The sequence below is a fragment of the Protopterus annectens genome, chromosome 3.part1, assembly GCF_019279795.1.
Source record: "Protopterus annectens isolate FY-2018-M chromosome 3.part1, PAN1.0, whole genome shotgun sequence".
Classification (NCBI taxonomy): domain Eukaryota; kingdom Metazoa; phylum Chordata; order Ceratodontiformes; family Protopteridae; genus Protopterus; species Protopterus annectens.
In genome coordinates this window covers 1,669,193,700-1,669,218,530 of record NC_056732.1, presented here as the reverse complement: position 1 = coordinate 1,669,218,530, position 24,831 = coordinate 1,669,193,700, and the positions used below count along the sequence as shown (strand labels likewise).

Genomic DNA, 24,831 nt, shown 5'->3' with positions numbered 1-24,831 from the left:
GGCCCTATGGCCCAAAGGTGTATGCTGTACGCATTCGTCCAGCTCCAAAAAAAAAAAAAGCCGAGGAGCAGTCCCTGAAATGGGGTGGCTTGGCTCAAGGAGATTGACTTATATAGGTGCACATAGATGTGGAAATATTAAACTAGTTCACTTACAAGGTGAACAGAACAACATGGTTTTTTTTGGCAGGCATTCTCTGAAGACCAATGCTTACATGCAAAATCCCGGAGACTTGATCTCTATGACAAGTGGGTCGTAGTTTAAAGCAAGTAATTTCTCACTTTGGGGTGGTTTGGCTCAAGGAGTTTCAGGTATATATGTGCAGTGAAAATAAAAGGACGATTTGTAAAGATGATAGTTCACTTACAAAGTGAGCATAACAACGTGTTTTGTTTCGGCATGCATTCTCTACATAGCAATAAGTACAGTAAATGCAAAATCGCGGGTACTTGACACATGACAGGCTCTGATTACTTCACTTTTCTGAAGAAAACAAATTATTTCTCAACTTTTACTTGTCAACTTATTTTCAAAAATTTGGCAACCTATATAGGACACATTCCTGAAGGAGAAGGGCTTGGAAATGAGCCGCTTCTGTTCGGAATGTGGTTGCGATAATACGCAAGTACCAAATAAATAAACAACAACTGGAAAGTACAAGTCAAGACTAGAACAAACAAGCGAAAATTAGAAATGGCTTAGGAAAATGGACATCACCTTTTAACACTTCAACTGGAGTGACAATTTAAAGGGAAAAAAAACTGATCTGTGATAAACGGGGAGGAATAATGCAACTTTGGATGGAAGGCAAGGAATACTGAGCATTGAGTTAAAGTAAAATGATTTACTTTTTTTATTTTTATTTAATCTACTTTGTTAGCTGGGTAAGTTAACTAGTCTACTTCATGATCAAGGCCAAGAAGGCAGAGACAAACATATAAACATAGCAATACACAATTCAATATTACAGACGTAGTACAAATACTGATGGAGAAAAGCAAGACAACAGCAGATTAAAAATATATATATTTTATACACACACACACACACACACACACACACACAAGTATATATATGTTAACAGCTGTTTAGTCGACTGCATATGATAGACTAAACAGTTGATTGACAGGTGTGTAACATCACAAAATTTCTGAAGTTGGGGAATATGCCCTTTCCCTCATGTTTGTGTGATCTGGAATTGGAAATATATAATTAACAGGGGGTGTGGGGGGCACAGGTGGGTTTGCACACACTGCAAAAAAGGTTTTTACATAATTTTTATGTTTACTTGCCAACAAGAAATAAAGGGAGATCCCACGGTAGGCAGAGATAGCAGATGCATGCACTTTCAATAAGGCATAAGACAATCCTGGTATGTAAAGGTCTGACAAGTACTTGAGTACCATGGACACCAAGAACAGGTTGGAGTCCAGGGTCTCTCTCTCGACCCACAGGGAGAAACTTTTACATTTTGCCAGGTATGACTTCCTTGTGTTTGGTTTCCTAAGCCCATCCTCAGTAAATGTATGCCTAAAAGGGATGTGTGCTACACCATCCATACTGCCAGACATAGAGTCTATAGGTTGGGATGTATAAGTGAACTCTTGTTTTGGGATCAGAGGTCCATATGCTGAAAAGTACAGTTTTGTACCTACCATAAATGTAGATGTCCGAGAGGAATGCATCTGCAGTCCTTACAAATGGGTTGTCCTGTCGTCAGGCAGCCCCTCGGTCGGCCGGATTCCAAAGTCTGGGTCTGGCTTCGGCTGGTGTCGCACTTCACCCGACGTCATTGCGGCAGTTTTCGGGTATAAAGGCATCAGCCGACGCCATTTTCCTCAGTGTTTCTTGCCCCAGATGCCAGGTGCCCTCTTGGTAGGCTAAATTTGGCTAAATGCCAAAGTTTCCAAATAGTAGAGAGCAAACACACAAAATAAACATGTATGTACATATATACAAACAAATACACCATAATAGATCCCCCCCAAGCTAGCTGAAGATTGGTAAATACCCTAGGAGTACCTCAGAGGGGAAGGAGGGTGGGTAATCCTGACTGCAGATGCATTCCTCTCGACATCTACATTTATGGTAGGTACAAAACTGTACTATGTCCTTCAAGGATGCATCTGCAGTCCTTACAAATGGGTAGAATACCATAGCTAAACTAGGGGAGGAGGTAATGAGAATAGATTATGGTGTAGTCAGGATCCCTTGCAAAACAGCAGTGGCAAAGCCAGCACGGGATCTGGAGTATAGAGGTAAGTTATAATGCTTGGCAAATGTATGCACGGAGGTCCAAGTAGCAGCCTCTATAATGTCCTTGGTAGCCACTCCTCGTAAGAAAGCTGTGGTAGTGGCTGTGGCCCTTGTGGAGTGAGGCCTGATGTTCTCTGGAGTTTTCTTTCCATGGTAGGAGTAACAAAGTCTAATGCAATTTCCTATCCATTTGGAGATTGTCTGTTTAGAAATTGGTTTTCCTTCTTTTCCTGTTGCATAAGCTACCAGAAGCTGGTCAGTTTTTCTATTGTTTTTGTCCTGTCCAGGTAGTAGCGTAATTGCCTGTGTACATCCAAGGTATGTAAGAGCTTCTCTCCCTGTTCTGTGGATTGGGAAGAATGTAGGAAGGTGGATAGCCTGATTTAAAGAGACTCTGGATACCACCTTAGGCATAAATGTAGGATTTGTTCTCATGGACACTCTATCTTGATGGAAGATCAGGAAGGGTTGTACTGCCATTAATGCTTGTAGTTCAGAGACCCTTCTTGCTGAAGTTATTGCCAGCAGGAAGGCAGTTTTCCAGGATAAGTATTGCAAGTCTGCTGTAGCTGCTGGCTCGAATGGAGGTAGAGTCAGTTTTTCTAGCACAAAGTTCAAGTCCCATGCTGGCAATGGAGGTTTCCTGGGAGGTTTTACATTTTTAATTCCCCTCAGAAACTGCCTGAGCAGAGGATGCGAGAAGACAGGAGGATCCAAGCTGTATTGTGCTGAAATAGCTGATACAGGCCTGTCCTATTCCTCCATAAAGATACATGCGTGGTAGAGCTCGGCCAAGTACTCCAGGATGTTGGCTATGTTCACCAGTGTCACATCTTGTTCCTTTGCAGCACTCCAGATGAGATATCTTTTCCATTTTGCTGCATAATTCTTTCGTGTTGAAGGTCTACGAGCCTCCAGGATTATGTCCTTAACCCTTTGGGATAAATTTGGGTTAATTTCTGTCATGTAATGTTCCAGGCAGTTAGCTGCAGAGTTTTTAGGTTTGGATGCAGAATGTTGTAGTTGTTCTGTGTCAGCAGTAAAGGGATCAGGGGCAGTTTCCATATTTGTTCCCGGGACATGCTCCTCAGCAGTGGGTACCAATGTTGTCTTGGCCAGTCTGGGGCTATCAGAATGATCCTCGGACGTTCCTCGAATGCGTATGCTGTCAGGCTTTTCCAACTGAAGGATAGGGAGTCCACCTTCCAAGCAAGTGGGTGGTAAGTCCTTGTGCAGAATTTCTTCAACTGGTGATTGTATGGGGATGCAAACAAGTCTATTTGTGGTAATCCCCATTCTCTTGTGATGGCTTTGAAGATGTCCGGATGCAGCATCCATTTGTGGGCATCTGTTGTAGTTCTGCTTAGTATGTCTGCTAGATTGTTTTCCTTCCCTGGTACATAAATTGCCTGTAACTGAAGGTTGTATCTTAGAGCCACATCCCATAGGTCTAGCGTCAGCCGGCATAGGGGGTATGAGTGCGTGCCTCCCTGTTTGTTGATGTACCACATAACTGTGGTGTTGTCTGTCCTTATCAACAGCTGGCCTTCATGGAGAAGAGGTCTGAATGCCTGGATTGCCAATTTTACTGCCATCATTTCTTTTAGATTTATGTGCAGATGCAGTTGGTCTTGAGTCCATAGGCCTTGAATGCACTTGTCCATCATGTGTGCCCCCCAACCGAGGTCTGAGGCATCTGTCGTGATAGTTTGTCTTGGTTGGCTTTTGCAGAAGGGCAGTCCTGTGTTTGATTGACAGGCCTGAGCCCACCATAAGAACTCTTGCTTCAGGCATGGGATCATTGGAATTTTGGTTTCCAGGCTGTGCTTGTGCTGAGACCACAAATTCTTTAGGTACCACTGTAGCTTTCTCATATGAAGCCTGGCATGAGGGACCAGAATTATGCAGGATGCCATGAAACCTAGAGCTTGTAGCACTTTTCTTGCAGTTAGATGGCTCTGCTTTGTTAATGCCAAGAAATAGAGAGGAAGTTGCTCTTTCTTTTCTGCAGTTAGAAATGCCATTTGTTTTGATGTGTCCAGTTCTGCACCCAGAAAGGTTATTATTTGGGATGGAATCAGTCTTGACTTTTTTGTATTGACTGTGTATCCCAGGGCTTGTAGCAGGTAGATGACTCTTTGTAAGTCTTCTGTTAATTTGCTTTTGTTGTCCGCTTGTATCAGGCAGTCGTCCAGGTAGGGATAGATTTGAATTCCCTGAAGTCTGCAATGAGCGATTACTGATGCCAGGCATTTCGTGAACACTCTGGGCGCAGTAGATAAGCCAAAGGGCAATGCTGAGAATTGATAATGCTCTGATCCTGCAAGAAATCTGAGGTATCTTCTGCAAATTGGTCTTATGGGGACGTGCAGGTATGCCTCCTTGAGATCTAGAGTTACCAGCCAAGACTCCTTGCCCAGCATGGGAAGAAGCTGCTGTAGGGTCAGCATTTTGAATTTTGGAACAATGAGGAATGTGTTTAGAGCGGACAGATCTAGAATAGGCCTCCATTTGTTTTCCTTTCTTGGTACCAGGAAGAGCCTGGAGTAAAATCCCTTCCCTTGCTCCATGACTGGTACCTTTTCCACAGCACGCATTCTTAATAATTGAGATATTTGTTTTAGAGCTTCTGCCCTTTGAGAAGGTGGTAGGTTTGGCATTCCTCTCTTTCCTAGTAACGTATGGAAATGGAACCTGTAACCTTTGTCTATAGTCTGCAAAATCCATTTTTCTCTTGTAATGCAGTGCCAGTTTCTTGAAAATAATGTTAGCTTTCCGCCTAAGGGCACTTCTAGTTGTTCCCTGGCAGGCGGTGTCACCGCCAAGTCACTGTGATTGAGCTGTTGTAGTGGTGGTGGCTGTATCCGTGCCTTGTTGGTTGTTACCCTGCCACTGGCGACCCCTGTAGGCACCTCTGGATTGGTTTCTGCCTCTAGAGCGCCTATTCCTGCCTCTTTGTGCCTTAGAGGAGTCTGGAAAGGACCAATTCTTGGAGGGCCAATTCCTGCTAAACCTTGGAGGTTGAACTTGTAAGAAATCTTTTACTGTTTGCACAGATTTTGCTTTCTCTTCCATCTTTTTCAGAACCTGCTGTGCGAGGGCACCAAATAAATTGACCTTGTCCATAGGTGCATCCAAAAGCTTAGATTTGACATGGTCTGGTAATGCCTGCTCTTTCAACCATGCATGCCTCCTGATAACTGTGCCAGTCATGGCTGATCTAAAGGAAGCCTCCAGTGCATCATAGCCACATTTTAAAGAATGGTTACTAACCTGCTGTATGTTATGTAACATTTCTTGAACATACTTTTATCTAAAGATTCTTCAGAGGACAGCTTTTAGTCAACTGGTCAAGCATAAACTCTTGATATTGGATCATATGAAATTGGCAGTTCAAAGCTCTAGCTGACAAAGTAGCAGAGGTGTAAACTTTTTTACCCCATCTCTCTAAGGACCTGGATTCCCTTTCAGAGGGGAGGGGGTTTTTAGAAGTAGTAGCTGCTACAGCTTTAGGGCCCTGGGAGATAGTCTCTGGATCTGCAAAAGGGGCCTTATATAAGTGGTGATGAGTGTCCGGGACCCTGTAGTACCTATCAGGTTTAGCAGGAGCCGGAGGTAAAGTATCAGGAGTAGTACAAGCATCATTAAATGCATCATCAACAACAGATAGAACTGGAGGAATAGCTAAAGGCCTATGCTGTGGTAAGTGTAGAAAGGTCCTAAGCCTTTTCTAGAGTCTGAGAAATCTTGGCCCTGCCACTGAAATTGTTCCCTCATAGCATGCAAGGTTTCCCCAAAGGAAAATTCCTCAGGAGGAGAGGCTGAAGGGATGGACTCCTCAGCATCAGAGTCTTCGTAAGGAGAATAAGAAGCCTCAGGAGGGTCTGTATGATCTGAATCATCAGAAGAATCATCTGTGGCTACTGGCTCAGGGGGCTCTGCTCTAGGCCTCTTTTCTGGAGGAGGGAGAGAGGCCCTGTCTGGATGAGGCTGGGATCCACGAATTAAAGTGATGAGATCCTGTGCCAAAGAAAGCATATGGGAACTGGTGCTGGGCCTGTGAGAGGGGGGCTTGGCAGGCACAGGTTTGGAAGTTTTGGCTGCTTTAGCCCTGGCAAAGGCCTTAATAGACATGGCTGGAGGAGGCCTAGCAGCTCCACGTGCAGGGCTAGAAATATCTAGTGGAATGGTGTCTGATAAATCCTGTGAAATCGCAACAGAAGGCTGGATTTCAGAAGCCGTTTCTACCAGTACAGAAGAGGCCTCAGTAGTAGGCAAGTTATCTGCTGAAGAAAGAACCGCTTGCTCGGTTTCGGCCGAAACAGAGACACTCGTGGATTGCTTAACCGCGGTTTCAGCCGAAACCGCGGACCGCGAGTGTCGGTCCTTTTCTTTGCGTTTTTTGGTTATTTGTGTAGTCGGAGGATCCGACGGCATAATGTAGGCAAAATCGGAGCCGAAAATCTGTTCAGCAAAGTCCGAGCGACGTCTAAGCATCCGTCGGTTAAAAGAAGCACAGGCTAGACATGCTGCTACGTCGTGGTCTGGGCCTAAGCAATGTATGCAATAGGAGTGGAAATCTTTATGAGGCATTTGTTTCCCACAAGATAAACAATTATTAACTTTCTCTGACATCGGCTGAGGCAAGAAAGAGTCCCCAACGGGGTACTTAGCTTTATAGAAGTCTTCAAGTAGTATTCGTAGTAGTAATCTCTGGATCTGACCGACCGGCACTTGCGAACAGCTTCTGCTTGGCCACGCGGCAAGAAAGACTGAGGAAAATGGCGTCGGCTGATGCCTTTATACCCGAAAACTGCCGCAATGACGTCGGGTGAAGTGCGACACCAGCCGAAGCCAGACCCAGACTTTGGAATCCGGCCGACCGAGGGGCTGCCTGATGACAGGACAACCCATTTGTAAGGACTGCAGATGCATCCTTGAAGGACATCCGTGGAACAAGCTTCCTTCATTACCAAGTTAGTCGGAGACAGAAGCAGTACTATCGCTGCAAAAAGGGTGCTGTGACTAGGACTTCTGACCCAACTTCCATTATCCTCTGAATTACCCGGAGGAGAACAGGGATGGGATGAAAGCTATACAGACTGTTCCAACAATATGCTGGATAAGACATGTGTTGTCTGGTGGCCTTGTGCAAAATGTTTAGCTGTTTACCTTCTGAAGCATAAAGATCTTTCTCTCCACCTGTGGATCGAGTCCAGAAATATGCCCATCTTCAGTATCTACTCATGATGTTCTGCTTCTGTTCTGCTCAACTTATCTTCTAGGACATTCTCCTGGCATGGAATACAAGGTATCGCAAGGGTTATTCGTGAACCCAGGGCTAGGAACAATACTTCCATGGTCATCTTGCACAAGAGATAAGAGTAGGTCACCCCACTTGCTGATGTACCATAAGACTACTGTATTCTTTATGACTATGTCTCGGGACCCTGGCTCTACTGGGTCTGTTTGAAGGCTTTTATAATCAGAACTATACGCATCATCTATTTGGTGTTGATGTGTTTTTTTTCCTCTGAGTGTTGTCCCTTATTTCTTGGATCTTCAGTTTCCCCTAGCAAGCCTACAGTCTAGGTCTGACGACTCTGTGGCACGCAACTAGGTATTTAAGCCTAGCTGAAACTGGACTCCTCCTGGCAAAGGTTCACCAGTTGTGCCCACCACAACAGTTCCCTTAATGCAAAGCAGCAGAGGAATGGGGTACTACATGAAGCTTGCAAACTGGCATCTCCTGTTCCTCAGGTACTGCTGCAGTTTTCCCACCTCAGTCTTAATAGAATGGCCATCAGGATTATGGATGCCATGTACTCCAAGGTCCAGAGCTATCCCCCTGGTTCCTACTGCTTCTGCTGTTAAATAGCAGTGAACTACAGGACCAGAAACAGTACTTTCTCAGAGGAAAGGAATATCCTCTTGCTTGGTGGTGACAGAGAGCTCCCAGAAGCTGGTCTTTCTGACAGGTATTTAGCTGTGATTTGGGAAGATTCAGAGACATAATTTCTGGAATCAAACCAAGGTGAACAACAGCACAATCTGCATCCCTTCTCAAGTGGAGCAGTGAATTAAGCAATCAACCAGACAGGGGTAAATGTAGGTGCCCTTCAACAGTATTCAGTTAATGGAGCAGGACATTTGGCAAACACGCTGAGAGCAACAGATAAACCAAGGGGTAAGGAAGTTAAATAGTACTGAGAACCCCCTGCTTTGAATCTCTGGTATTGACAGTTTCCTGCCTAGGGGTACACATAAGCAACTGTCTTTCAAATATAGGGTGACAAAGGCCTAAAGGAAGAGAAACAGTACGGTCTGCATGGTTAAAATTCTTAACTTTGGCACTTGTAGAAATCTGTTTAGATTAGATAAGTCTACAAAAGGGTTTTAAAGGACCATCTTTACTGGTTATTAGAAACAGCTTTGAATAACATCCAAAGCCTTCTTTCTGGTTTGACACTCTTCTCAAGTGTCCTCTGTCTTCAAAGTTGAAACAAAACAGGCTTGAGTACATAATGTTGCTCCTTTAGTACTTGGGGAATTATATACACATATATATATATATATATATATATATATATATATATATATATATATATATATATATATATATATATATATATATATATATATATATATATATATATATATATATATATATATATACATATATATATATATATATATATATATATATATATATATATATATATATATATATATATATATATATATATATATATATATATATATATATATATATATATATATATATATATATATATATATATATATATATATATATATATATATATATATATATATATATATATATTTTTTTTTTTTAGGACCAGTGTGTCCTTAGCGATTCTTATGTTTTGAGGGTGAAAAAACCAAGACAACTCCATATTTTTTGTGAAGGTGTTGTACAAAGGAGGTGCATTTGGGCTTGGGTTTGAGGAGTAGAGTACAGTTCGAGTCATGTTTGTTCCTTTATAGTGTTTTGGCCCTGATGGCCCCCAAGCTTCCCTTTTTTTGGTCAGTTTGACATTCTTTTGAATGGGCGCCTCTCAGCTTCAGATGGTTTTCCTCCTTCCCTTGGCTGTACCTGCAGTCATGTTCATCACAAATGGAAGAATATAGTGGGGATTTGACCATTTTAATATAAGTTACCAAAAGGATGGAAAGACTAGAACAACTTCCCCTGTCACAATTATCCGTACTTGAGAATTGTAATTTACACTCCCAGGACATGGTGGCAAAAACCACTTCTGAAACTAACCCTGTGATGAATGTGGTACAGCATCTTACTGCAAGACCTACCCTAACAATGGATGAGATTAGTACTGACACATGGCTTAATGCGAACAACATGACAGTGGGGTGGGGGAACACTCTCCTTACCTTGAATGACTGGTTAAAAAGGAGTACTGGGTTTAATGATGGCCCAAATGGTGTCATGGATAGTTTTAATGATAAATTAGTAGAATTTGATCATAACTTACTAAAGATTAAGAAGTTGCAGCTGGACACTGCTTATTTTAAAAAATGCTTAAAGATGAAAGTGGTTCCTAAAGGGTTACGCCTACGGCGTTTCCCTGCTGGACTTGTTCTTGACTCTGCTTTCCATAGGAAATTATTGCAACTTTTTGACAAGTATGGGTTTGAATATTTGGAACTGGTCATCCAACATAATGAGGAAACTACTGAATTACTATGCTGGCCTTGTATAAAACTATCACACAGAACCCTCTTTTTATTAATAATAAATATGAATATACACGTATTTTTCATTCAACTTTCATAGTTTCATAGTAGTGTACTAGGCTATCTGCCCGGGGGCATTTATAAGCCTAGCCAACAGTGATGTGGCTTCCGCCACCCCGTATTATATAGTTGCACCTCTCGGGTAGTGACACATGTGGGACCCCATTATTTAGTAAACTATACCTCTGTCTAGTAGTGACACTGAGGTGACTCCCGGGGTAAACTTGCGATCTCCCATCCATGCATCGAGATTTTTCTTGAGCAGTGCCAATGAAGGGCTCTGTCTCACATGAACTGGGATTTTGTTCCAGAGTATGGGTAACCTCTGTGTTATGAATCTATCCCTCCAGCATGTCCTATTCATATTTGTGCAGAGGTTGAAATCTTTAGCTCAGCGTGGTTCTGGTGGATTTGGATTTTTGAGATGGAGCATGTCCATCAGTTCTTGGTTGGACATGGCCCTATATGTTAGGCACAAATCACCTCTGAGCAGGCGGTATGCTACTGAATAGAGCTGGAGTTTCTTTAATCTAGCTGGATAAGGCACTTGTTTGAGACCTATGATCCTCTTGGTGAGGTACTTCTGGGGTCTTTCCAGTTGTTGCATGTGCCGGGTGAGATACATCCCAAATGGAGCATTATATTCAATCATGGGCCTGACAAGGGAGGAATATAGAGGTACAATGACCTCCTTTGATCTGGATGAGAATCCCTTCATGATGAGATGGGCAAGGTAGAATGTCTTTCTGACCACTTTGGCAACATGGTTGTCAAAGTAGAGGTCACTATCGAGTCCCCAGGTCTCTGATTACTTCTTCCGTATTCAATGGGTTATTGTCTACGTGATAATTTGTGGGTACTTTGTTTTTCCCAAAGGAGATGACTATACATTTTTTGGCGTTAAGTTTGAGGCCATGATTCCGGCACCAGTTGTCTGTTTCAGTGAGACCTTTCTGTAGGATGTGTGTGTCATCAGGTGAATCAACTATGGCACCCAGTTTGCAGTCATCTGCAAACTTTGTCAGCCATAATCCTCCCATATTTGCTTTCACATCTGAGAAGTAAATGCCGAATAAGAGTGGTCCCAAGACTGAGCCCTGTGGGACACCACTCGTGACTGGTTTTGAGTCTGACATGGCTCCAGCAATTTTGACCTTATGGGTTCTGTTTTTTAGCCAGTTTGCTACCCATCTTGTGACACATGGATTTACATTTAGGCTGCTGAGCTTGTCTATGATGCCAGAGTGTGGTATCGTGTCAAAGGCTTTAGCCAAGTCCAAGTAGGCAGTGTGGACAGCCTTGCCCTCGTCGATGGCACTAGTGACTGTCTCGAAGAAGTCAACCAGGTTTAAGAGGCAGGATCTGCCTTTACAAAACCGAACTGGGTGGGATCAAGGGTCTGCAGATCCCCAATGTCGCCATTTATGAGTTCCATGATGATTCTTTCCATAGCCTTGCAGACCAGGCTGGTCAGACTTATGGGGCGGTAGTTACCAGGGTCAGTAGAATTTCCCCCTTTGTGGAGTGGGACCACTGTTGCTGTGTGCCAGTGTTCAGGTACATATCCTGTAGTGAGGCTAAGATTGAATAGCGTTCTTAGGTGCGGGTTTAGTTCATCTTGAAGTTCACGTAACACGCAACCGGGATACCATCGGGTCCCATAGATGCTGTGTTTTTTGCTTTGTTGAGTGCTGATTTCACCTGTATGTCTGTGATGACAGGTAGGTTACATTCAGCAGGGATAATTACTTCATCTTTAGGGGTGAGGGAGGGGAGAAATTTGCACTGAACCTATCTGCCAGAATATTGGCAATATCGGTAGGGTCAGTGAATTTTTTGTCGTTGTGTACTAACTCAGAGCATATCTGAGAATTTCCTCCCAAGGTTCTGACATAATTGAAGAAGGCCTTGTGATTGTCTTTGGTATCCTTGGCAATCTTTTTCTCAAAGTTTGCTTTAGATGTTTTTATGAGAGAACGTAGTTTCTTACTTGTGCTGATCAGGGAAGCCTTTCCTTTGTGGGATTTGGCTTTGTCCTGCAGTAGCTTCCTTCTTTTGTTGTACAGTTTGTTTATAGCGGGTCCACCAAACCGGCGTTTTCCCTTGGTGGAGAGGGTCTTGGTTTTAGTTGGGATTGCTTGATCCATGCATTCTTGGAGATGTCCGTAGAAGGCTTTTGTGAAGGATTCAGCATTTTGGGATGTGGTTTCCATTAACCCAGTAGGCTTAAAGGATATCATTTCTGACTTAAGGAGCAAAGTCAGCTTTTGAAAAGTTTTTCACTGTAGTCTTTTTGTTCTGGGGTGGGGTGGGATATGTACATCCAACGTGATCAGTTTATGATCAGATCTTACTAGTGAGGGGTTTATATCCAGTGCGGAGCATTTGGGCCCCATGTTTGTGATAATCAGGTCAAGTATATTATCTCTCCTCATAGGAGAAGTGACCAGTTGTTCCATAGCATTTGAGTTAATGAATTCCAGGAATCTTTGGGCTAGGGTGTTAGGGCTAGAATAGTGGGCCCAGTCTATGTTGGGGTAGTTGAAGTCACCCAATATGATGGTGTTTGGTGTGACATTCATATCCTCCAGTGTTTTCAGGAATGCTTGATGGGATTCCTGGGATTGGGAGGGTGTTCTATAACATGCGACCAGTTGTATGGCAGTTTTGCCTATGGTGAGTAAAACTTGTATGGTTTCTGATGCTTCATGGGTAGCCACCAATCGAGAGGTGTAGGTGTCCTTTATGAAAATGGACACTCCCCCTCCCTTTGTGGTTCGGCCTGGAACTTGTGGCCGAAACGCATGATATGAGGTATAGCCTGGTAGTGCTGGAGTGCTCTCAGGAGCCCTGAACCAGGTTTCAGTTACTGCACAGACATCGATGTTCTCCATACTGAGAAGTGCTTCGAGTGCCTGCATCTTGAGATTTAGACTTCTGGCGTTGAGCAGCATTACCCTTAATTTTTTCCATTTTGTTTTTATGGAGGTTGATTTGTCTTTTGAGCATTGCCTAAAAAAGGCACTATGGGGATGGCAAGAGCCTTGGCCAGTATCCGGAAGCCCAGTGGTGACAGGTGCAAGCCATCCCTTGGCAACGTGGCCTATCCAGCATGTCATCCCAGGCTGACAGACATTGGATCCCCTAGAATGACACCAGAGATTAAGCCAATTGTTAAAACTGATCATTTTGTCTTTGTATTGAGGCATCATTCTTGTTGAAGGCAGGATGCTGCTCAGGGTCAGGGTCATACCAGTCTGGGCTACATAATCGGAGAGCTCCTCAATGTCTCATTTCATGTAGTCCAGGGAGGAACGTCTCAGGTCATTCACACCAGCATGGACAATGACTGCATCATACTTGTACTTGCTTTGGAGTGACCTGAGTGCGTGTGTAATGTGGCGGATCCTTGCTCCCGATAGGCAGCTCACCGTTACCCTCTCCTTATTCAGCCTGGTAAGTGGAACGTCGGTGTGTCTGACTATAGAGTCACCTATTACTAATGTCTCTGGCATAGTGTTTTGCCTTAGGGGCTGTGATTGTGTGACACACCTGTTGCTTGAGGTATGTGTTGTAGGTGTTGCGTTTTGTGGGGTGTATTTCTGGGTGTCTGCTTTGGAGGCCTCTGTTGTTTTGGTAAGTTTTTATAAGAGCCTCCAGTATGTCTTTGTGTTCTTATGTGTTTGGTTTGTAGTAGTGGTGGTTTTATGTGTGACCGGTTTTGCTTCGGGTGTGGGTACCTTCTCTTCCTGTCTGGTCTTGCCAGTCCTGAGTTGAGAGAGTTCAGCCTCCAGTCTGGCTATATAGTTGCATCTCTCACAAGTATATGTGTTAGTAGGAAGGAGGAGAGGGTTGTCTGTGTACATGAGACAATTGTAACATTGTCTTAAGATTCCCAGATTAACCAGCTGAACAAGAGAGGATGCTAGTGGTCTACCACTCGACATACTAGAATATTATAAGGAGTGCTGTGCCTTTAAGGGAAGTGGGTATTCACAGGGGGTAGTGGATGCCTGTAGTGCTTACTTTAGGATAAGAGTGCTTATTTTATTATGAGTGCTTGCTAAGGATAGAAGTTCCAAAAACAAGTGCTAATATATACAGCTAAATAGACTGAGTAGAGCTTCTAAGGGAAAAATTGAAGGGCAGACTTGGCGGAGCCAGAAATAGTTTAAACCTCTATAACCGCTGCTGCTTATGTCAACCACAAAACGCCCTGAGGCGGATTTTTATACAGGGAACTTGAAAAGAGCTAGAAATGGTCCAAAGCAACCAATGATTTACAGCTCAAGTGCTGAGGTCACTTCCCCCAGGGACAGATAGGCTGCTCAAGGCTCCCCACTCCCACTGGTGAGCTCAGAAACTTCCTTCTATCCAAGTAAGGCAATGGCCAACACAGGAACTACACACAGCCCAGAATACAGCAAAGCCTGTATACTGGTCTTAACTAGTCGAGCAAAGGTGGGAAAACAAGGAGTATTTTTTTTGTTTTTTCAGGAAAGCACACAGAAATGCAATTAAGCAAACAGTAAAATCGATTTAAACAGGATAGCACACTTTAGTGGGCAGCCTCAGCAGTTAAATCAACAAAAAAACAGTATTAATCGACCAGAGTCGACCAAAATGCTACTTTTAAGTGCAGATACTTCAGAAATCAGCAGATAGACACAAAAACAGTTATATCTAGTTAAATGAAAGCCAGAGAGGACAATGCAGATAAAAAAAGCCAAAAAATACTTAAATCTGGAAAGTGGTCGCTTCTTTCACTTCTCTGTTGACAGGACCCCTCTGCAGGACCACGTGGAGCTCTGCTTGGGTATATAGCCAGAAAAAAACGCCCTGAGGCGGATTTTTATACAGGGAACTTGAAAAGAGCTAGAAATGGTCCAAAGCAACCAATGATTTACAGCTCAAGTGCTGAGGTCACTTCCCCAGGGACAGATAGGCTGCTCAAGGCTCCCCACTCCCACTGGTGAGCTCAGAAACTTCCTTCTATCCAAGTAAGGCAATGGCCAACACAGGAACTACACACAGCCCAGAATACAGCAAAGCCTGTATACTGGTCTTAACTAGTCGAGCAAAGGCGGGAAAACAAGGAGTATTTTTTTGTTTTTTTAGGAAAGCACACAGAAATGCAATTAAGCAAACAGTAAAATTGATTTACACAGGATAGCACACTTTAGTGGGCAGCCTCAGCAGTTAAATCAACAAAAAAACAGTATTAATCGACCAGAGTCGACCAAAATGCTACTTTTAAGTGCAGATACTTCAGAAATCAGCAGATAGACACAAAAACAGTTATATCTAGTTAAATGAAAGTCAGAGAGGACAATGCAGATACAAAAAGCCAAAAAATACTTAAATCTGGAAAGTGGTCGCTTCTTTCAGTTCTCTGTTGCCAGGACCCCTCTGCAGGACCACGTGGAGCTCTGCTTGGGTATATAGCCAGAAAAACGCCTGAGGCGGATTTTTATACAGGGAACTTGAAAAGAGCTAGAAATGGTCCAAAGCAACCAATGATTTACAGCTCAAGTGCTGAGGTCACTTCCCCCAGGGACAGATAGGCTGCTCAAGGCTCCCCACTCCCACTGGTGAGCTCAGAAACTTCCTTCTATCCAAGTAAGGCAATGGCCAACACAGGAACTACACACAGCCCAGAATACAGCAAAGTTCCTTATAAAAAGGGATAATTAAAAAATAAAACTGAAAGTTCTTGATAGCCATTATTTGAAGGAAATCCTACTACTTAAAAACTGGGGTATTTTGAACAGTGAGAAGGAAGTAAGGGATTATATGGGGACAAAACCCACCTTTGTATATAAAAAGGGTTGGAATTTCAAAAGCATTCTTGAGAGCCAATGTGAACAAAAAAGAATAGGAGCTATGCACAAATGTGGAGCTTCTGTGTATTACCCCTACATTCTAGAAGGTAGTAAGGTCACGATTAATGACTTCAAAATTAGAATCTATGGTAGACCTTCTTGTAATTCAGAGAAAGTAGTTTATTGTGCGGTTTGCTCCCAATGCTCATGTTTTTATGTGGGCAAAACAGAGTGCAAGTTAAAAAACAGAATGAGTGAACATCTGAGGAATACTAGATCTAGGAAAGAGATTAACGCCTTGGGTAAACATATTATTAATATGTATGGTCATGATTTCAAGTTTATTATTTTGGAAGTATTAAAGATTCCTGAGAGGGGAGGGGTTTGGCCATTACTTTTAGAAAAAGCTGAGCTTGCTTGTCAGTTACGACTGAATGCACAGTTTTGGCCTGGCTTAAATGAAGCTTTATCTATTAAAATCCTTTTGAAATTAAAAGCACTAAAAAGATAATAATTGTTTGTAGTCTAAGTGTTTATGATTTTTTCAGCAATGGCTTACTTTATCTTACACATTATTTTTGTTTTGTTTTTTTGCTGTGAAAAACAGGGTTATTCACCTTGATACATTTAGAGGTGTGTCTTGGTTCAATAGTTATCATTGGTTGTTCTGGGGGTGTGTCACTGACGACTAAACTGATGTGATAACTTGAATGTTTTTTAAAGAGATGAATGTTTGATTTTAACCTGTCTGATGAAGTTCCTTATAAACTCACTCTAGGAATGAAAGCACTTATGTTTTTTAAATATTTATTGGCTGCTGTGTGTATAACCAGTATGGTTTTAGTAAAATAAACCTTGGTTTTATTGCAAAGCAGTTTCTGTCGTCTGGATTTTTGACTTACTGTACCTGCAACTTCTCAGTTTTGAACAGTGTGTTACACCAAAAAGAATTATAAACAAAACAAAAACTTTGTTTACCATAACCAACTCGGACATAAAAGGAAGGCTAATCCAAGGAAAACTATCTTTATGAAACATAACACAAGAGGGCTTTAAAGAAAGTGCCTACAGCTCCAGTATTCTTTTGGGCAACAGAACCACTAACCCAAAGTTTCCAGGAAAGAGAACTTAAGTTCTGCTAAAGCCAGATGTCCCATGAAGTAAATGGATCCCTCAAAATGGGCCTAAGCAGAAACACAAGTACAAGGCAAGCCTTGAATGTCTTAAGGAAAACCAAGGAAAGTATGTCCCACAAAACAGCAAAATAAAATTGGACCATTAAAGTGGAGTGGTTAAAAAAGTTAACTCAGGGTATGGATGGTAATGGATGGAGGAGAGTGACCTGCTGCACAACTTGTTACCACGTTACCAGCTCAGACTTTGGTAGAACCTTCCATGGTGGCAGCCTAAACCTGTTGAAGACAGCAAAAATCTAATGTGAACACAGCAAGTTTAACTTTATTCGCTTACTGCTTAATGATTTTTTCAATTTAACAAAGAAAGGACTGTGGTTTAGAAAAGCTACACCTAACTAGAAAGCTGTAAGGAATTTCAGAACTGTCCAAACTCAAATTATAGAAGAAAGGAGTCTTTCTCAGACTTTTTCTTAACCTCTGCTTCTAACAAATACAAGGAAGATGTTTCTCGTTGTTCTAATGATACCGTCACTGAACCCAGCACAGTTATTACAAAATTCATAAAGATGCCGTTTCCCCAGACAATGTACACATTTATCATGATTGCCAGTATGAGTGATTTGTTGCAGTCATACATTCAAAGACTAAGACACAATGCCACAGACAGCCAATACCCTTGCACAACAAAACAGAAGCTTTAGTAATCAGGTGACAATGTCCAAATGAAGTAGAAGACAGTCTGCATTCAGGAAGAAAAAAAAAATGAAAATCTTCAAATTATTAAACCGCTACGAAAAGCCTGGGGCCATTAATAATCTAACTAAAAAACTGGAGATGGAGGACTCAACTCTAGGAATCATGGGAAGGAGGAAGTATGAGTGTAGCACTGTAACATTTATTTCTCGAGTTACATATGTACTATATGCGAAGTTCTAATGATTAAGGAATGATGAAACTCCTTTAGCAGATCAGATAGCTTTAGAAGTGGGGATGATATGTACTGAAGTACAGAAAAGGATAAGGTGAATGGCAGGCATTGCTGAATTATGGGAACATAATGCAGTTTCTGTTTTCAGTACGTTATTGATGCGCAGTTCTGCTATTTCTATCTTTTCCATAATCTCGTGGGAGGATGACATAATGGTTAAGGTGTTTACCTTAAAGACACAAGGTGCAGGGTTTGATTCTCACATGGGGTAACTGGCTAGGCTTCAAATGGCCCAAAAAGGGCAGTTAGCCTAGTACTATTCTATGAATCAATGATAGGTGCCTGTAAAAATTAAAAGCCTAGATTCTAGGCCTTGTGTAACCATGGATCCTTAAATAAATGCAGTCCAATACATTCTGTTTACTTTTACACTGTCAGCAGGTAAAATAAACAAATAAGCAGGAGCTACCAACCAGTAATCAGGGTTCTCCATTTTGTCCAAAAATTCATCCAGTTCATCCTTGTTCCTTATTGGTTTATAGATCTTCTTGCCTTCCAGGTCATATCCAATGTGAGGATAATCCTGGTACCACTCCATAGGAATGTTTCCAACTGTGTTCCGGATATCCTGAAAAAAAAAAAAACAAACAAAAAAAAACACAAAACTGTTAACAATGGAAAGTAAAAGCCCAGCTTTCTAATTAGCTATCCAATCAGGCTCTCATGTAACAAACATATATAATAGCACCAGTTATCTATTGCGTCTTTTTAAAGAAGTTTAAACACTCACCTTGCACAGTGCTATCATTCTTTTCCAATTATTAACCCCAAGCAAATATTTGGATGGTCTCACACCATAATGCCATGCATTATTTATTATAAACAGCATACAGTTCATTATTCAAATTTTCTCCGAGTGCTTAATTTACTCGTGTATTTAATCAGAATTGTTTCAACTGCACCCATAAGCATTCTATCAAACTATCTAATTTCGGTTTCGATATCATGGGAGAGACATGTCAAGGTTATTCTCTTTCTTCCAATTTAATATACTTTGAGCCCTTTACTTATCCTGTTAATACCTTTCTTCACTTGCTATTTGCAAAACTCAGGATTTAAAAAGAGTTTTCAGTGACACTATATACATCCAGACTTTCACCTGAAATATTTATTTTTGAAACTATAGGTTCAGCTGCACACACCATTTAATTAAAAGCCTCCTGTAAGATAAATCTACTGCCTCCCTTTTAAAGAAGTCATTGTTCCTCTCATTACAAGAATATGACCTTAAATTTGAAATATCTCAAATCTATATTATTTGCATTACTTAAGTACTAGGCAGTCCAACTCTCACTGAATGCTTTCCTTTAGGTTCCTAAAAATCTATCACCAACAACAATAAACTCTGTGTACCTATGTAATGAGATAGTTTAAAACTACCTAATCTGTACACAATGATTTTTTTTACAGTATATTTCCATTTTTTTAATTTTATTATTTGTTCCAAACCTTTCATGTTTTTTTTTTTTACGATGGAGGTGGGGGAGCATTCATCTGACATTCGGTAGAACCACACATCACTGGGACATGACAAGCTTCCTGCTTGTGCTGCTCTGACAACACATACCATGACTTGACTGCTAGGTGTCACTCTTGAGATGGGAACTCAGAGACCCTTCCCTGTGGAAGGCAAGCAGCCATCACTCACTCATTCTTTCCCTCTCCCAACCATCAGACTTGGGCAACTAAGTTGCCAATTTGATTTACGGTCATCAGCAGTGCGGATAACCTGCTTCTTCACTAGACAGTAGGCTGATTTTCCATTCTGTTGAGTTTATTGAATGGTAGAATTCAACTTTAAGAATAAGGTATTGGTTTAAACCTTCATCTAACAATAATATCTTTAGAAAACAGTCCTTTGAAAATTAAGCAAACGGCAAAGAAAATTCAGATGTGGCTTCACAGACACATTTCAATTTTAAACCATAATTATAACTGTTTGTCTGCATTAGCAAAGAGAATGGCAAAGATGCTACCAACATTTTATAGATTTGTGGTTTGCCAGATAAGGGAGACAAACATCTGATAACATTGACAGAACAATAATAATCCAGAGGGAACCACAGCATAAGAAAACACTACTACTGTTGACGAGGCTTGATGCAGAGAAAGCTTCCAATAGAGTCACCTGGAAATTTATGAGTACGGCAATAGTAGCATTTGGGTTCCCTGATAGAATCATATGGTTAGTAAGGTTAAATGAAGGGTCCAAGGCAATAATTAAGGTGGGAGGGCTTCTTTCTGACAAGCTGTGTTTAGAGAGAAAAAACAGATGGGGATGTTGTTTTTTCCCCTCTGTTATTTGCATTATGTTTAGAGCCATTAGCAAACAAAATAAAAGATCCACAAATTCAAGGATGTAACTATAGTGTTGTAATCACAAAAAGTTAGCCTTACCTGCAAATGGCTTTATTTTCTATTTGATAAATCCAGAAAAGGTCACTTGATATTGTGGAACATTTTGAGATGCTTTCATGTCTTTTTGGGGATATAAAATAAATTAAAACAAAAGCTATAGTAGTAATTATGCACCCACCCATGAATTTGTTCAGAAATACCCATATTTATAGATGTGAAGATCAAAATGATTCTGTAATTGCAGCTAAGGGATAATTAAAAAATAAAACTGAAAGTTCTTGATGGATATGAATAGTAAGACACAAGCAGTAAAAATGTTTAGTCCCTTTAGTCCTATATACAGGTCAGATGTATCTTTATGTTCAAAATACTGCATATCTATAATACAAAACGACTGAGAAAAAGATAGCAGAAACACAAATTACAAAGAAACAATGAGGATATATCTCTAGGGCTCCCAAGTATGCAAAACAAAAAAAAAAGTCCAAAAGGTTTATGGTTTTGTTGTTTTTATTCTCCAAGTAAACTACTGAGGAATTTTCCTCAGATAGATGATAAATGTTGGAGATGTGATATGGAAGAGATGAAACTGAAAACATGTTTTTGGGAATGTAACAGGTTGGCAGATTTACAAATTCAACACAGAGTACTTGACAGAATTTTGGAGGAACAAATGGTAGTTGTAAAACACAGTGTGTGCTGTAACTTTAAGAAGCATTTCAAAGTAAGGATACGTGCATATAAATAGTGAGCATGTGCAGGGAGCAGTGCCATTTTGAGAGAACGGACAAGAGTGTTAACATGTATGAGTGTAGTAGTCAGTCTGTTTATAAGTTTAAGCTACTAAGCCTCAATCCCGATGTGTTTGTATTTAATAAAGCTGCTTGAACCAAACCCACTGCCGTTTGTTTTATCCTGACCGGACGAGTGACGTGGTGTTAGAACCGGGATAGTGTGTGCAACTTCTTCATGCCATGAGGTACAGAATTAACAGTGAAGGTACACTGAACAGGTCGGGTGATACAGTGTACAAATTATTAAAAAAAAAGGCCAGAAACAAACTTCAGGCAACGAAAACTTGCATAAATGATTTATTTTGTAAAGAAAAAGATACAAAGCATTCGCAAAGTATGAAATGCATTATTATTCAATGAGTAGCACAAACTGCATTATTAATCAAACAGAAGGCACAAAACACATTAAACAAAATATCCAAAACCATAATATTTGACAGAATTATCAGAAATACTTATGAGGGTGTTCAGAATTCCTTCTGATTTGCATAACGAGCATGTTAAAAGTAAAACAAGCAAAAGAAAAGTATACCGAGCATAAGAGGTCAGACTGGCATAAAGAATACAACAAAAAGTGGAAAATAAGCATAAAAAAAGCAAGGCAATGCATGTTTTTTAGTAAGCGACCATGTTTTGACATGAGCTACTATTTTGCATTGACCAATGCTATTCAAAGTGTAACTAGAATTGTTTAAAGTATTTTAGAGTTTGCAAAGTGTTTGCAGTGTGTGCTTTATTACAGTACAATTATTTCGAAGAGTTTACTGTGTGCAAAGTACAGTCATTTTGCAAAGTGAAGTCAGAACACAGTCATTTTGAGAAGTTTCTTGTAATGTGTACATTTTATTTGCAAAGTGCAGTCATTTCAAAGTGTTTCCTCACACTGTACAGTTATTTCGCAAAATACAGCCATTTTGAGATGCTTCTTTTTCTGTGGACAGTTCATTCGCAAAGTGCAGTCATTTTGAAGTCTTTCTTATACTGATAAGGAATGGTTTCGCAAAGTATATTGGTTTTAAAATGTTCTTGTGCTATGGAGACATTTTACACAGTACAGTTATTTCAGAGTCTATTGTGCTATTGTGCATAATTACAAGTTCTGGCATAAAGTTCTGACGTGTGTCTGTTCGTACATAATTCCAATAGTCTTCATTACTGTGTGTTTATATGACAGAGGCATTTTGAAGACCCAGTCCACTTGTGTTTGATCATAATACTGCAGAGAATTGGAGAGTATTTGAGCACAAATACGATATTTTCATACAAGCAGCTTTTTCTGATAAAGATGCATGTACAAGGCCATTTATTTTGCTTAACTCAGCAGCGTCAGAAGTCACTGAAAGAGAGCTTCATTTGTGTATGCACAAGCAGTATATGCAAAAAAAAAGGGGAAAAAACATCATATTGTTGTACAAGCTGAATCAAGGGAGGACCCAGAGTGCCTGAAACATAAATTTAGAGAAATATGTAACCCCCAGACAAATGTTACATTGGAGAGGCACTTATTTTATACAAGAGACCAAAAGCTAGGAGAAACTTTTGCAGCTTATATGAGAAACAAGGCTAAAACTTGCAGGTGTGGTGATTTGAAAGACAAGCTGATAAAAGATGGGCTTGTATGTGGTGTTGTTAATACTGCAGTGAGAAAGATTTTGCTTAGTGACAGTGATTTAACGTAGAGCAAAGCTATAAAGATTTGTTGGATACATGGGCTTACAGAAAGGCACACAAATATGCTTGCAAATGTTAAGAACATGGTTTCAGCAGCTTCTAGAGCAAACATAGGCAGCATGCAGCATGTGGCCAGCTGAAATAGGACTAAGCATGTGGCAGCTGCAGCCCCTGCAGAATTTCCAGGGAGAGCATAAGGGTGATCAGCAAAACTCAAGTCAAGTCTTTTGTTAGCTGTCATAATTGTGGTGCCAGTCATGAATCTAAAGGAGAAAGGTATTTGGCATTTGGTTGGCAATGCCACAAGTGTAGAAGGTAGAATCACTTTCAATAGTTTTGTAAATCAACCAAGCCTCATACATTTAAGAAAGATCACTCAAAAAGCAAGATTATCATGTAGAAAGCTGCAACTCTACTTTCTATGTAGATGGTGTATCAGTGGTTGGTGAGAAGGTTAATGCTGTAGATTTGTTGGTAAAGAACAAAGTGTTTTCTCCTGTCCTGATTAATGGTAAACCCACGGAGTTCAAAGTAGACAGAGGTTCAAGATAGGGTTGCTACCTTCATGCATGGCAAAAACTGGAGTAAAGCCACGCCCCTCACATCACCAGTAACCCCGCCCACCCACCCCCTCCCCTGCCCACATTCCGCCCATTTTGTGACATTGTGATGACATCACTCGGCAGGGAACGCCCTCTTTTTTCATTCCTGCTGTCTGCTTTCGGCTCATTTACTATGCTTTTCTGTAAAAAAAAAAAAAAAAAAAAAGCATAGTAAATCAGCCGATTTACAAACTCCAATAGTCTGTTTCCTTTTTGAAACAGAATATCGGAGTTTGTACAGTGTTTTCTGGACTACCGGAGAATCAAATTGATTTCTGGATAGTCCGGAAAAAAAACGGAGGGGTGGCAACCCTAGGTTCAGACTGCAATGTTATGTCAGCAGAAACATTTGCAAGAGTAAGAGCTGGTGAACAACTTAATTTGGCCAATTATGCGAAGCTGTTGCTTATGGAGGTGAAGAGATTCAAACCGAAGGCTCAGTACTGCTTTCATGCTATTCAGCTGGGAACAGTTACAGCTTGCAATTTTATGTAGTCAGAAGACCAGTACAGTCATTAGGTCTCAGAGACAATTTAAGAATGAAACTGCTTTCTTTTACCAAAAAAGTCCATCATGTAAGAACATGTCCTAGTTCCAGTTTCACTGATGCTATTTTTCTCAGAGTATGTTGATATTTTCGAAGACAAGCTAGGCAAACTTCCAGTTGTGTACTCCATGAAATTAGACCCAGAGGTCAGTCCAGTGGTCAGACCAGCAAGAAATGTTCTGACAGCTATGCAGGACAAAGTCAAGGTCCAGTCAGATAAAATTGCACAACAAGGTGTGATTTGCCCAGTTGCAGAACCAACTGACTGGGCATCTTCCATGGTAGTTGCTCATAAGAAAAGCTCAGATGAAATCTGAATATGTACTGACCCAACAAATTTAAAGTATTAAAGTGGACCCACCATGCCATGTGTATAGTCAAGCAGGTTGCTACCCTCATGCTAAATGCCACTGTTTTTTCGGTCTTAGATGCAGAGAATTCATTTTGCCAAGTAATGCTTGATCGCAAATCTTCACTACTGACTACATTCAGTACCCCATTTGGTAGACACATTTCTCAGAATGCCTTTGTGAATAAATTCTGCCAGTGAAGTCTTTCAGCACACAATTGAGCAATTTAAGTTATCCATGTGCTAGAACAGTAGATTTATAAGTTGGAGGTAATGGTGAAGCAGAACATGACAGAAACCTCAGGAAAGTTCTGGACAGAGCGTGTGAAGTGAATTTAAAGCTCAGTCCTCTGAAATGTAAATTCAGGCTACCAGAAGTTACTTATGTAGGTCATTTAGTTACGAGTACAGGATTACGACCAGACCCTTCCAAACAAACAGCCATTCTTGAGATGCCAGCTCTAGACAATATCCAAGCCTTACAGCGTTTCCTTGGCATGGTTAACTATTTGGGCAAGTTTATACCAGACTT

At 40.9% G+C, this 24,831-nt stretch overlaps 1 protein-coding gene across 1 annotated transcript in view; it reads right to left on the bottom strand.

The window, feature by feature from the left end:
- Nucleotides 1-24,831, bottom strand: part of BOP1 (BOP1 ribosomal biogenesis factor) — a 1,722,797-nt gene that overhangs the window by 362,199 nt on the left and 1,335,767 nt on the right. The window contains exon 5 of the mRNA XM_044067692.1: nt 18,392-18,546. Within this exon, the coding sequence (XP_043923627.1) occupies nt 18,392-18,546 (155 nt within the window). The remainder of the gene's footprint in view (nt 1-18,391; nt 18,547-24,831) is intronic.